The sequence below is a fragment of the Notamacropus eugenii genome, chromosome 2, assembly GCF_028372415.1.
Source record: "Notamacropus eugenii isolate mMacEug1 chromosome 2, mMacEug1.pri_v2, whole genome shotgun sequence".
NCBI classification, from domain to species: Eukaryota; Metazoa; Chordata; class Mammalia; order Diprotodontia; family Macropodidae; genus Notamacropus; species Notamacropus eugenii.
Genome location: NC_092873.1, coordinates 16,512,164 through 16,525,271, shown reverse-complemented (window position 1 = coordinate 16,525,271; position 13,108 = coordinate 16,512,164). Strand labels below are relative to the sequence as shown.

The 13,108-nt window shown below is 48.1% G+C and overlaps 1 protein-coding gene across 4 annotated transcripts in view; it reads left to right on the top strand.

Annotated features, from left to right (window-relative positions):
• The window catches only part of ATL3 (atlastin GTPase 3), a 35,552-nt gene extending 23,786 nt beyond the window's left edge, over positions 1–11,766 (top strand). For all 4 annotated transcript variants that reach the window (XM_072638910.1, XM_072638909.1, XM_072638911.1 and 1 more), the window contains 5 exons: positions 1,353–1,480; positions 1,832–1,888; positions 5,772–5,843; positions 6,215–6,646; positions 7,703–11,766. In XM_072638910.1, coding sequence (XP_072495011.1) covers positions 1,353–1,480; positions 1,832–1,888; positions 5,772–5,843; positions 6,215–6,646; positions 7,703–7,789 — 776 coding nt within the window. In that variant the 3' untranslated portion in view covers positions 7,790–11,766. The remainder of the gene's footprint in view (positions 1–1,352; positions 1,481–1,831; positions 1,889–5,771; positions 5,844–6,214; positions 6,647–7,702) is intronic.
• The last annotated feature ends 1,342 nt before the right edge of the window (positions 11,767–13,108 follow it).

Here is a 13,108-nt window from a genome sequence, read left to right as displayed (position 1 = left end):
TTATGAAGCTCTGGACTGGATGGGAGCCAAGACTTGCAAGTTGTTTGCCTTCTGGCTGTTACTCTCCAGTTGTGTGACTGGACAGATGGCTCAATCCCCCTTTTTCAAACTGGGAAATGGGGATGAGAATAATAGTTGTATTATTACTAGTTCTTAGTTACTAGCTCTGTAACCCTGGGCAAGTCATTCATCTCAGTCTGCCTCAGTTTCCTCAACTGTAAAATGGGGATCATAATAGCACCTACCTCTGAGGCTCATTGTGACAGTCAAATGAGCTAATGTTTGTATAGTGCCTAACAAAGTGCCAGGCACATAGTAGGTCCTTAGTAAGTAGGTGCTTGTTCCCTCCCTTCCTCTCTCCCTTCTCTCTTTCCCTTTCCTTTCCTCCCCCTTTCTTTCTCCCTCCCTTCCCTTTCTCTCCCCTCTCTCCCTCCTTCCTTTCCTCCTCTCCCTCCTCTCTCCCTTCCTCCCTTCCCTTTCTCTCCCTTCCCTCCTTCCTTCCTTTTCTCCTCTCCCCCTCCCTCCCTTCCCTTTCTCTCCCTTCCCTCCTTCCTTCCTTTTCTCCTCTCCCCCTGCCTCCCTTCCCTTTCTCTCCCTTCCCTTCCTCCTACCTTTCCTCCTCTCCCCTCTCTCTCCCTCCCTTCCCTTCCTCCTACCTTTCCTCCTCTCCCCCTCTCTCCCTCCCTCCCTTCCCTTTCTCTCCCTTCCCTCCCTCCTACCTTTCCTCCTCTCCCTTCTCTGTCCCTCCTTTCCTTCCTCTCTCCCTTCTTCCTTCTTTCTTTTTCTCCTTTCCTTTCCTTTCCTCCCTTTTTTCCATCTCTCCTTCCTCTACCTCATGGGACAGAGGTTTGGAAACTCTAAGCTTAGGATTAGGTCTTGGATCATTGATTTCATTGGTGCAGGGAATGTCCAGTAGAGGAGGTGCCCTCTCCCAATGCTTGTCAGCAGCCCTCTGCCCCATGGAGAGGCTGCATCTTACTGGCCTTTCTATGAAACGCTGCCTGTATGAGCAGATAGAAGGAGTCCGGTCCTGTGCTGGTAGAGTCTGAAGAGGCTTTTGCCTCTCGAGGGCTTGTGGGATCCGGGTCACTTGTAGCCTGAGGGCGGAGCTTCTGTCTCCTCAGTCCCAGAAGTCACTGGGGCCTTGGTTGTCACCCAATGGATTTTGCAGAGATCCAGACTTGATTATCTTGTTACTTTTTGAAATTGCCCCAACTTGTGTCCAAAGATCCTTGGGTCTGGTACCTGAGATGAGGAGGGGGAGGGTGGAGTGGAATCTCCTTGTCTCTGTCCCTGCTTACGGGCGGGGCTTGAGTCAGGCCCATCCTTTCCATCGCTTCTCTCCTGGACAGACATCGCTCCTGAATTCAAAGAACAATTACAGATACTGATACCGTTTGTGTTAGATGCGAGCAGGTTGATGGAAAAAGAGATCAACGGCTCCAAAGTCAGCTGTCGGGGTCTGCTGGAGTACTTTAAGGTAAGGACATTCCTTCCCTCCCCAGCTCTGAGTTTGGACTGGCTTGGCTGCTTGAGGCCAGCAGGGGGCAGTGCTGACCCACGAGATGAGCCCAGTGAGGAAGACATGGGAACAGGCAGTTTTAGGGCTCTGTGGAGGAGTGAGTGAGAGGCGAGGGCGTCTTCAGAGTCTGGCTTGGGCTGATGTCCATGTTGTTGATCTCCCCGATGGGCCGCTAAGTCATGCACGGTGTGCTGGCAGCTCCCATGAGAAATGCCCCGGTGGTGGCCCCTGTGTCCAAAAGTTATTTGTTCTGTGCCCAGCTGCAACAGGCTGTGGGTTTGCATGATCTCCTCGTTATTTCTATTCCAGGCCTACATTAAGATTTACCAGGGAGAAGGTCTGCCTCACCCCAAATCAATGCTTCAGGTAAGCCATTCCTCAGCTAACAGGAGTCACATCATCTTTTAAAAACCAGGAAGCTTCGTTCCCCTTCACTGTGCCCTGAGAGGGAGACTAAGTGTTGTTCGATTTTAGGTACATTTCCCAGAATGCTCCACTGAGCTTTTCTGATGTCTCTATAAACATGTGACTTTGGAATCAGAGCTGAAGGTGGTTCAGCACTGGGATCACAGGGTTGCAGGGAGCTTGGAGGCATGTAGCCTGACTTCTGAGTCCACCAGCACCATTCCTGAGGCTGTGTAGCCAGAGGCCCCCCTCACTCTCCAGGCAAGCAGCCCCTTTTGTGGGAGCCCTCGTTGGGAGTGAGTTGTTTCTCCAGCCAGAATCTTTCACCTTTCCTTTTCCTCACTCTGCCCTCAGAGACTAAGCTTTCTTCTCCCCATACATGCTTGCCAACACTTAGCCATCCTCATCTCTTTTCTCAGTTTTCTCTTCGCCCAGACTAAGCATCCGTGGTTCCTTGTTCCATCCAGCCCTCTGCTGGCTACTAGGATGGCTGTCACTCTGGATGCTCCCCAACTTGTTGGTATTCAAGTGTGGCTTCCTCTGCTTGGAAGCAAGCAGAGCAGTAGGGGCAGGTTCACCTGGCTCTGTGATGTCACTGAGGTGGTTCCCTTTGACCATGCAGAGATGCTGCAGATCCATGCCTCCTCTTTCTGTCTTGTTCAACTTCTCACTGTTAGTGGGCTGGCATCTATCAAGTACAATTACATATGGTAAGATGTTCCCTGCCTCCAGGGGCTTACATTTGAATGGGGGAAGATGGCCATAAAAGGGAGCTGAAAAGCAGGGGAGGGAGGTGGGATGAACATGCCCAGTGTAGGCTGGGTGGCCTGGGCACCCTCTTTAAAAGGAGAACAGGTCTGGAGGGATGTTGAAGAAGTTTGCTACTGGGGGTGGCAAACATCCATTGTGCTGGTGAGCTTCCTATCCTCTGCAGACGTTGCAGGGGTGATACCAGTGGACCACAGAGGTGGGCTGTGAATTATCCATCATTTTCTCATGTGATGAGCTCATCTCATTTTCTTAAATCCCTGTTTGTGGCATGCTGTAGTCTGCCCACTTGCCCACGGAAGTCATGTTCTTCTTAAGTTCCTGGGTATTTGCCTTGCAGCCTTAACAACACTGAGAAACCAGTCTGAAAAAGGTGGGCCTTTGTTTGAGGGAGAAAGTTTGCTTCTGACCCACCACATAAGTTAAGTCTTCTTTGTCCATTTGGTTTATCCCTGGGCCACAGTCTTTGAGTGGTAGGGCAAGGGGCTGTGCAGTGTCCTAGGGCTTGAGGCAGTCAGCACATTGTCCTGTGCAGGGACCCTCCCCGTCCCCTGAGACCAGTGATGAGAGGCCCATTGGACTTTCCAAGAAGCCTGTATGACCAACATGGAGAGCCCTTTCAAGGGCATTGTGCCAGATGGACCAAATGGTTTGGTTGTGAGCCAACACCAAGCCTACTAGGGACCTGTATTCTTGACTTTTCATGTGATGGTGAAGATGGGACTTTGTGTGAAATGCTAGTCAGTCAACAGGTATTTTTTGTATGTACCATGTTACACAAAAGCCTGACTGTTTCCTCTTGACACTATCATCAAGGGTGTCCCAGGACATGTACAGATTAGTTATGATAATAATTAGTATTTATATCATGCTTACTATTTGCCAGGCGCTGTGAGGAGCTCTTTACAAATATATCTTGTTTGATAGATTTTATTCTCATGAAAATTTTCTATAGATGGAAATTGAGCACATTCATTGGTGGCTAGTAATTTTCTCGTGGTCACCTTTTTGAGTGGGAAGTAGGAAGGAGCAGGACCTTTGCGCTCTCTGCCTTTCCTTTCTTCTCCTCCTCTGGATACTGTCAGAAACAGTCCCGTGGTTGGTTGAGTGGTTGGTGTCACTGCTGCTTTTCCCAAAGCTTTTATTTTCTTCTGTACATTTGGCTGCAGTAGCTTGAGGTCCTTCACACCTGGATGCAATGAATTCCTCTCTCGGTGACTCAGAGCTTACTGTACATAAAGACCTTTAGTTCTCTTCAGGGGAACTTCTTTATACCCCAGCATCTCCCTTTTGGAGGATCATTTTCTTTTTCTTTTAATGTTAAACATTTCCAAATTAGTCACGTTGTGAAAGAAGAAACAGATCAAAGGAAAAACCTACAAAAAAAGAGAAAATAGTGTGCGTCTGTCTACATTCAGACTCCGTAGTTCTTTAACTGGATTTGGACAGTATTTTCCATTAGGAATCTTCTGGAGTCGCCTTGGTGAAGACCATTTTCTTAACTGCTCGAATCAGGCCTTCTGCTTCTCCTGACACACTTGTGCCCACTAGATGCTGCTCCGTGGCCTGGAGTCTTTTTGGATCCTGACTTTGGATCCTGGCATGTGCCTTTGCCATCCCTCCTGGCTTTGGGTCATCTGCAGATTTAAGACTTAGGTGCCATCTCTCCAGTCATTGCTAAAAATGCTCAGCAGCACCCTGGAGCCTCCAAGCTGATATCAGAGTGCCCACATTAGTCCTGTGCCTCTTCCTGAATCCATACAATTCTCCTTTTTGCCACTTTCTGTCTCTCCATCATGATTCAAGTTGAGGTCACGTGGCCAGTGTCCTCAGATGTCACAGTCTACAAGGTTACACAAGTAGCTCATTGCCTTGGTGATCCTCCCTCATGAGTGACATGGTCTTGATTCTGCCCCTTTTGGGGCCTCTGCTCACCCTGCTTTTATTAGGCCCCTAATGTACTTCCGTTTCAGTTCCTTATTAGTCATCTTTGTTCTGATTTTTCCAGTCTTACTAAGCATGTTTTCTCTCCTTCTCCACTTGTACAAAAGGAAAGTATTCCTGTTTTTGATAGGCTTTATCAAATCACTGTATTATTTGCTTCCCGCCTTAAGCTCTCTACGCATTAAAGTTAGCTTCATTTATGAATCAGGCTTTTATTTAAGCTGCAAATTTGATTTTGTTCCAATAGATAATGCTCAGGGACTGAGTGGAAAGCCAGTCAGATTCAGGGCTCCTCAATGACCGAACATTGCCTAAGGAATCTGGAGCCCAACACTGCCTCAGTGGTGTTAAATGTACATTCTTCCCCATGGCTGCTGAGCTAATCCGTGCCAGGCAGTTAGAATGGAGGCCAAAGAGAATGTGCCCTTGATTCAGGGAAGGGCTGTCTTTACAAAAATTCTTAGTCAAAGGAGGAGGGGTTCTCAGAATGTGGAAGTTTAAAGAGCTGAGCCTCAGTTTCCATCAGATGGGAGACAGGGGTGTATGTAATGGGAAGAGCCCTCTTGGGTTCCCAGGAGGTGCTGCTCCATCCTCTTTCTGGGCCTGGATTTCCACCTCCATTAATGTGGCAGTCAAAGTCCCTCTCCAGCCCTAAATATAGAAAGGGCTGCTTTTTGCATGAGCTCCTTGGCTTGGTGGCTCAGCAAACTGCAAGTCTTGGCAAGAAGCCTGAGCTGCTAGTGGGGACACAAGTTGGTCATGGATGCTAACTCAAAGAGGAAAGGTGGGAGAAGGAAGACCTAAGAGACTGGGCCCTAGAAGAACCCGGTGGCCATTGTCAGAGCAGCAGCTCTGGAGGACTAAAGAGTCTGCTCCCCTGTGTCTGTGGAGGACCAGCAAAGGAGGAGGCTGGGGTTGGGACAGCCCCACTGTGGGCATTTGTTTGACTTATGTATATTTGTGGCATGGGTTTTGGTTTTTTTTTTTTTCAAGAGGGAAGGGAATGTGGGAGGGAGAGAAGAAATAAAGAAATTAATTGAAAAAATAATTTAAGAAGACAACTAACTGCAGTTATTTGTGGAATGGTATGAGTAAAGGAGACTAGACATTTTCTCTTTCCCTTTTTCAAAAGGCCACTGCAGAAGCCAACAATTTAGCTGCTGCGGCATCTGCCAAGGACTTTTATTATAGCAGCATGGAAAAGGTAAGTGAGGTCTGGGAGAAGGAGCCCTGCTGGGGCTGTTCCCAGCTCTGGGACAGGCTGCATGACCTCTCTGCAAAGGGTGCCATGATGGGGAAATGTGTTGTAATCCTTACAGCTCTCACAGAAATAAGCTGGATGAGCACTAGTGTTCATAAGAGCCACCCTGTCTATATGACACTGATTGGTTACTGTCTTCATCAAGTTGGTGCCATGTTTACTGGTGTCCCTCTCAATGTCAGTGCTTTGGAGGTAGAGGTAGAAGCTGCCTCTCTGGGACCTGTCTCAAATATCTGCATGAGCAGCCCAGTTCGAGATTCGAGATCTCCCTGGGCTGCACTAATCTCACAGGGGCTCTCGTCTCTTCCCCATAGGTCTGCGGAGGGGAGAAGCCCTATCTGGCATCTGACGTGCTGCAGGAGAAACATGAGGAGTTCCTGAAGCAGGCCATAGACCAGTTTAAGAGGAGCAAGAAGATGGGGGGCAAGGACTTCAGCCTTCGGTACCAGAGTGAGCTGGAGCAGGAGATCCAGGAGATGTACAGCTACTTCATCAAGCACAACAGGAGTAAGAATGTGTTCAGCTCCTTCCGCACGCCAGCCGTGCTCTTTAGCTTCATCCTCATACTCTACATGAGCTCGGGCTTTGCAGGCTTCCTGGGCCTTGACACCATAACCCAGCTCTGCAATTGCATGCTGGGCCTACTGCTCATCTCCCTGCTGACCTGGGGCTACGTTCGCTACTCCGGCCATTACCGAGAGCTGGGAGGTGCCATCGACTCCAGCACAGCCTTCGTCCTGGAACAGGTGAGTGGTGCCCCTTCCCCTTACTTTCTCAGCATAAGGCTTTTTAATGTATCGAGTCAGGTATAAGGGGTTACAAAGGAAACCAGTTATATCTAAATCACAATGTAATTTATTTTGTCCACAGACAGATGTGGTGGCCCCAGGCTAGGAACCTGCTCTTTGTAAAGGCACACAATTTCTATGGGTCTTTTTACTCCCTTGAGTTTTGCTTTAGGAAGGTCAGATGCCACATCAGATGTTCATCAAAGAGCTTTCCTTAGTTTTGAGTCACCATTGGGTTCATCTGAAGGACAGGGGTAATGGCCATTGACCTGTCCTCAGGAGGAGTCCCCTGCACCAAGCCCCCCTCTCTTTTTAACACTTGGGCCACACCCGCGGAGTTCCTCCTCTTGCTCATGACATAGGGAGTGAGTGACAGTGACCTGGCCATTTTTGTCTGCACCAGTGAGTGGCTTTGGGGTTAGTGGGAATCCCCTGCTTCTCCCCAGGCCCCTCCTCCTCCTGGGTTCAGGAGGCCTCTGAAAAAAGGCCAGGGTGCCATGTTGGTGTTCACTGCCTCAGGCTTCACTAACTCTGGCAGCCTTGATAGAGTAGCCAGCTGACCTGGGGCCCTGTTAGATACCTACTGGCTGGGTTTTAGCCTGAGAGGGAGTTGGGGTATGTGTGTCTATGTATGCATATATGTTCCTTCTAACTTCCAAGTGAAAGGGAAGCCAACACAGATGAAGCACTTCCATCTCTGCTGTCACTTGCTACTCTTTGGGGACAACCCCCCATCTGCAGCCATTGGGGCATCCAGCTATCTATGGGAGTCAGTGCCTGAGCCTATTTGGGGCTGGGGGGCGGGTCTTGAGCATGTGTGCCTGTGGCCCTGGTAATTTGGGGTACGGTGGGCTCTCTTCAGGGACTTGGGGGAGTGACAGACTCTCCCCAGTCCAGAGATGGCCTTGGGTGGGCTGTGGTTTGATATGTCATTTGAATTTGAGGATGGCACCAACTGGGTTCAGACACCTTGTATTCTCCTGACTGTGTTGTGTTTTGTGAATTCATTTGCAGGCCACCTCTTGTATGAATAATTCCACTCATGAGGCTGTTGGGGAAGCGGGGTCCAGGAGATCTTCTGTGGATAAAAAGTACGAATAAAGTGGGGACCTGGCCCAAGCACACTGCACCACAACGGCATGATGGGCCTTCTACAGCAGCCCGACTGCGCCTGCGAGTAGGACGTCATCTTGGAAGACTCGAAATTCAATGCTGTAATAAATGGAGCAGACGTTTGCCTGTGGCTTAAATCCACCTCCAGGACTGTTGGGAGCCTTTCTTTCCTTTCTGGTAGAGGTCCAAGCCCTTGTCTTGTTCTCATATTATTTCGCTTTCCTTTTTTGCACTTTATGGGGGTGGGGGGAGGCTGGAACCTGAAAAGTCCTTTTTGTACCACAGAGTGCCTTTGCGGTTTGGACTCCATTGGGGGGTGGAGGACCAGCAGACGGAATGGGCAGTTTGTGTTGCCCCATGTCACCTCTGGGAGTGCTCATCCTGCTTGTAAAAGGAGTCCTGAGCCCGCAGAGGCTTCTCTCCAAGAGGGTTTCAAAGTGGGCTCCTTGTGACACTGGAGACTCCTGTGTGCGTCTTCCCCTTGGGTCACAATCAGACTCCAGAAGGGAGGGGCCCCTCCCCAGGGGAAAGGTAGGCCAGGACCTTGGCCCTGGGTGCCCGTGACTCCACTTTCTGGTTTTCACCAGTGGCTTCCTTTTAGCCTAGAATATTGGAGGGAATGTGGGCCAGCAGATGACAAAGTGAACGAAGCTCAAAATCAAGAAATTTACTGAGTGACCCCTGACAAGTCACTTGATCTTGTGCCTTGGTCAAATTAACTGTCTCATGTAATCTAAATATGAGCTTTAGTTTTAAGTTTTTAATTTTATTTAAAAATAACCTTGTTCTCATGGAAGCTGCATTGGAGCAGACCTTTCTGGAGGATGGGGGCAAAATCTTACCTAGTAGAGCTGCCTTCCTTCCCATGGTGCCTTGGTGGTTAGAGGCTGAGCAGGGATTCATTCTATTGTGTCTGTAGGACCAAACGAGCAACCACCACCGTCCCCACTCCCCCAATTCCCTCCTGGGCCTATGGATGAATGTAATTAATTGAGACCATGGTGACTTAGACTGGTTTGGCCCATCTCCCTTGGAGATTAGGAAGTCACCTTTTAAAGAGATTCCAGGGCCAAAGCTGACATGGCAAAGCATTCTGTTTTATGTGTATGATGGGAAGTAGTTTCAATCAGATCAGTTGGCTGTTTCTCTACTTCATTATGCCAGATTTTAAAACTTTGTTTTCTCTGAGGTGTCTCTGTGTGCTTAGACCCTCATCTACACATGAGTTTTAAGTATCCAAAATAAATTGGAGCATTGCATTTTGGGAACCTTGGAAAAACAAGATACTGTTTTATACATGTGACTTCTCAATGTCAAGTTCAGATAGATGGAGTCTCTGGTCACATAGTTCTCCTGTCTGGATTTCTTGATCCTGTCTTTCAGGGTTTTGTATCCACTTAATCCAGGATTAATTCCAAGTATATTTTCTTATAAGTAATATTTTCTTCCAAAATCAAACGTAGTAACCTATGTAGAATGCTTTGTAAATGGTAGCTGTTACTGCTGTCTTGCCTACTGGTTTGACTTCTCACAGCTTGGTTCAAGTATTTGGATTTAGTTGGCATGAAGATAGGATACCATTTGTTTTCAGAATTTGTCTACTGGCCTCATCAGGGATCTCAAAGCTCTGCTTTTAGTAAAGGGATCTCAAGTGGGTGGCTTCTGACATGTGTGCGCATTTCCCAGGGGCCCCTCATTTGGGTAAATTGTCCTTCTGTAGTTTGTAAGAATTGGAGAGAAGTTTTCCCTCTCACTGTCCTCCAAAACCAGATTGGTGGGTTCCTGATCCCTAGGCCAGTCCAGAGTCCCTGAAGCAAATGTAAGGTCTCCAGTTCCCATGGTGTTTGTGCAGAGCCTTGAGAAATCATCGTTTATTAAACAGTTGAGGCAGATCAGGTGTTTGGCTTCCACATGGTGCTGCTGTTCCTTGTCGAGTCTTTGGTCTTAACTTGGCCAGCTTGGGCAGAGTGTATGATCTAGTCTCCCCCAGGATGAGGTAGACTCATTATTTTACATTTGATTTTTTTTTGACTTCCCCTAGCTGGATGTGGAGGGTGGTACAGTGGTTTCTAATGAGGGTCTCCAAGTCTCCTCCTGGCCAGGTCAGAAGCAAAAAGCCTTATATGCTCAGTGTTCAGGCCTGTTTGCCTTATTACTCACATCTCCTTCAGCACATTCTCTTGAGAGGTTATCAAGCACAAATGGCAAGTTCTGGGTGTCAGAGCCTTGATTTTCCCACAGAGGTGATGGTGGGATTTTAGTACAAATCCATTTCTCCTAGACAAGAGTTTTCTTTGATTCTGACGTCACCTCTAGTGTAAAAATTAAGAGGAAGCCCAGTAAGCTGTGCTGGACCCAGGGCCACAAGGACTGCCCTGTTTAGGGAGAAGGAGACTCATGATTGTGTCTTACGAGGTGGGACCTGTTTTGGTTGGAGCTGATGGCTGTCAGTCTGTGCCATGGGGCTAGTGATATCACAGTTTAGTTTGTGCATTGTAAGATGGCCTGCATGTCTTTGCTTCTTGTCTCTTTTTTTTCTTTGTCTCTACTCACAGAAAATAAAATGCTCTCAGCAAACAGAAAAACCAGCAGTGAATAAAAGTTTCCCTGTGTGGCAGCGTTGTGTTTCTTTGGCAGGCCGTGCTTAGGACTTGGCTCTTTAGCTATCTTAGGAGAATGGTGCCCTGAAAAGAGGCTGGTACAGCTGGGTTTGTTTTCTCTTGGACATACACATTCATCCACATCCAAAAAGGTGATGATTCAGGCAGAAGCAAGCTTGAATTTTTAAAGCTTTTTAAAGAATCTTTTTGAATTAACGTAATTGGTAGCATGTGTAGTCCTCTGACATTCAGTTATCTGCTGGCAGAAAAGTAACAACTTGGTTTGGCCAAAAACAGGCATCAAGGTGAGGGTTGGTTCTTGAGGTAATCTCCGGTTGAGGTGGTGGCTACTGCCCTCAGATTCTGGCTCCATGACCACCTTGAAAGGGAGCTTTCCTTCCTGCCCCCACATCCGCCAAGGTCATTCACTGAACTTCCTAGTTTGACATTTTGAAATAGGAACTTTTTGTTTGACCTTCAAAGTAATCTAGTATACAGGATGATGGGTACATTTGGGAGCTAAGAGTAGGGTGAAATATTCTAGTGACCTCTTGGGCCTGGGGAGCAGAGAAGTTGGGTCATAATAGATGTCCTAGTGCCAAATCTAAATAGGTGGTGACCAGGGTTAATTTGTCCCTGGTGGTGGATGGTGGCAGCTCAGGAGATGCGGACCCCACCCACCCAAGGTGTCCTGGGCTGGACAGGGAGGAGGTCATGGTGCCGTTCGTTCATCCTGTCTCTGGTCACTGACTGATGGGAATAGAACTAGGAAGTTGGTTAAATCAACTTGGGCTGCTGTTTTGTTTTATTTATTAGAAAACCAGCTGGATCCTCTTACTCCAGTTGCTCAAACATTGAAAATGTCCCTCTAGGCCCTAAATAGAATCAGGGATAGGAGAGGTCTATGACCTGGCTTCTGGGAGCTTGCCCTGCAGGGGCCAGTAGCTCTGAAGGCAGCTCTGAGGGGCTCTCAATAGACTTTGAAAAATCTTTCCTTAACAGACCAAGATTACTGTTTTGTTGTCCATGTGGGGATTCCAATGTGTGCCAAAGCAAAGAATGCACTTCGTCTGATTCCCAAAGATTCCTGATTTAGATACTGGTCAGAGGGTCACCTGTCAGCCCTCTGTTTTACCAGGGAGCCTCTCACGTAGGCTGCAGGTGACTTTGGTCCAACACGGACTCCCACCCAGCAGGTTGTCTGTTTTTTAGTTTGTTAGCTTGGAAAAGTGCAATCAGATGAGTGTGTATCCATCCATCCGTACGCTGGACTCTAACCAGAAGTGTGCATGTCTCTGTATCACATACACTGAGAGTTGTGAGATTGTGTAATGGAATAAAGACCACAACCTGTTTGCATCTGCATTCTGCCTTTTCTTCACTCTTGGAGACTTCTCAAAGAAACAGGACCCCTGAGAGAGGTGCTGTAACTTAAGGGACAGCATGCCCTGGGGTGTGACTCTGGTGAAAGTCCTTTCCCCTCATTGAGCCAACATTTCCTCATTTGTAAAATCAAGAGTTTGGATTGGGAAATTTCTTAGGTCCTTTCTAGCTCTTTAGTCTAGGAAACTTGGATGACCCATCCTCCTCCTCCTCCCTAGCTAGCTGCCCTCCTCACCTGACACATTATTGAGCTAATGGGTGTTGTTTAAAAAGAGGAAATCAAAAGTTTCCTTGTTAGTTCCTTAGGATCCTGTAGAGAAGGGTTACATGTGCACCTTTCAGACCTAGCTGGGGACAGAAGACCGCAGCCCACGCTTCTTCCTCTTGGTTGAACTTGCTGATGGCTTTGGGGGTTTTAGTGCTGGTTGGAGTAGAAAGGTGTAGGAGGGCCAAGAACTCTCCTCCATTTTTGCTCCCTAAACTTTCAGGTCTGGTTCAGGATCCCAGGGTCCTTAGTGATTCCAGGGGGATGAGCAATGCCCATGGAAACCACTCTAATCTCCCTCAAAGCTGGGGAGAAGTGAGTGGGATAGTCCTCTAAAAATGGCCCCTTACCTCTCTCTAGCGCTCTGGATACTGCCAAATGTGGACGATGAAGATGCTGGGCAGAGGTCTCCAGAGCGTTTATGTGCCCAGTTTAAAGGGCAGAGGGCTGGATATCTATTCATCTGGCAGACAGCGTGTGGCTGTGTTAGCCTACACTTGGTTTGGCTGGAGCCAGAGGCCCACAGAGAGGTGACATTCTGAGAAAGACACAACCCTCCCCCCTGCATGTGTGGTTCTGCCAATCCATGTGTGCTGCTGGCTCATTTTAGGGCACCTACTCTAGGAAGACTTGGAAACAGAACGAGGAATGTGGTGAGGTGCAAAGGGAACTAGAGGCAGTGTGAGCAAACCCTTTCCCTTTGACCTGTTTCCCCTGTGTGAAACAACAGGGGCTGTCCCCAGGCCCACATTTCTGGGCAGTTTCCAGCTCTTATGTGTTAGGATTGGTGATCGTAAAGGACACAGCCAGTCACTTTTCTTGGCTTGTTCCAGGAGCTTGTGGCTCTCTGTTGCTTCTGACACAAATTACAAACTCCAACCTTGCATTTAAAAGCCTTTAAGACTTGATTCTGACCTATCTCAAACACATTTGTGTCAAACTAGCCCATTGGCTATGCCCAGTCCATGGCATTTCCTGTGCCATCCTCATGCCTTTGTAGAGTCCAGTGCTCTATTGCCAAGACCACCTGGCTACTTGACTGATGACCAGCCTTCAATG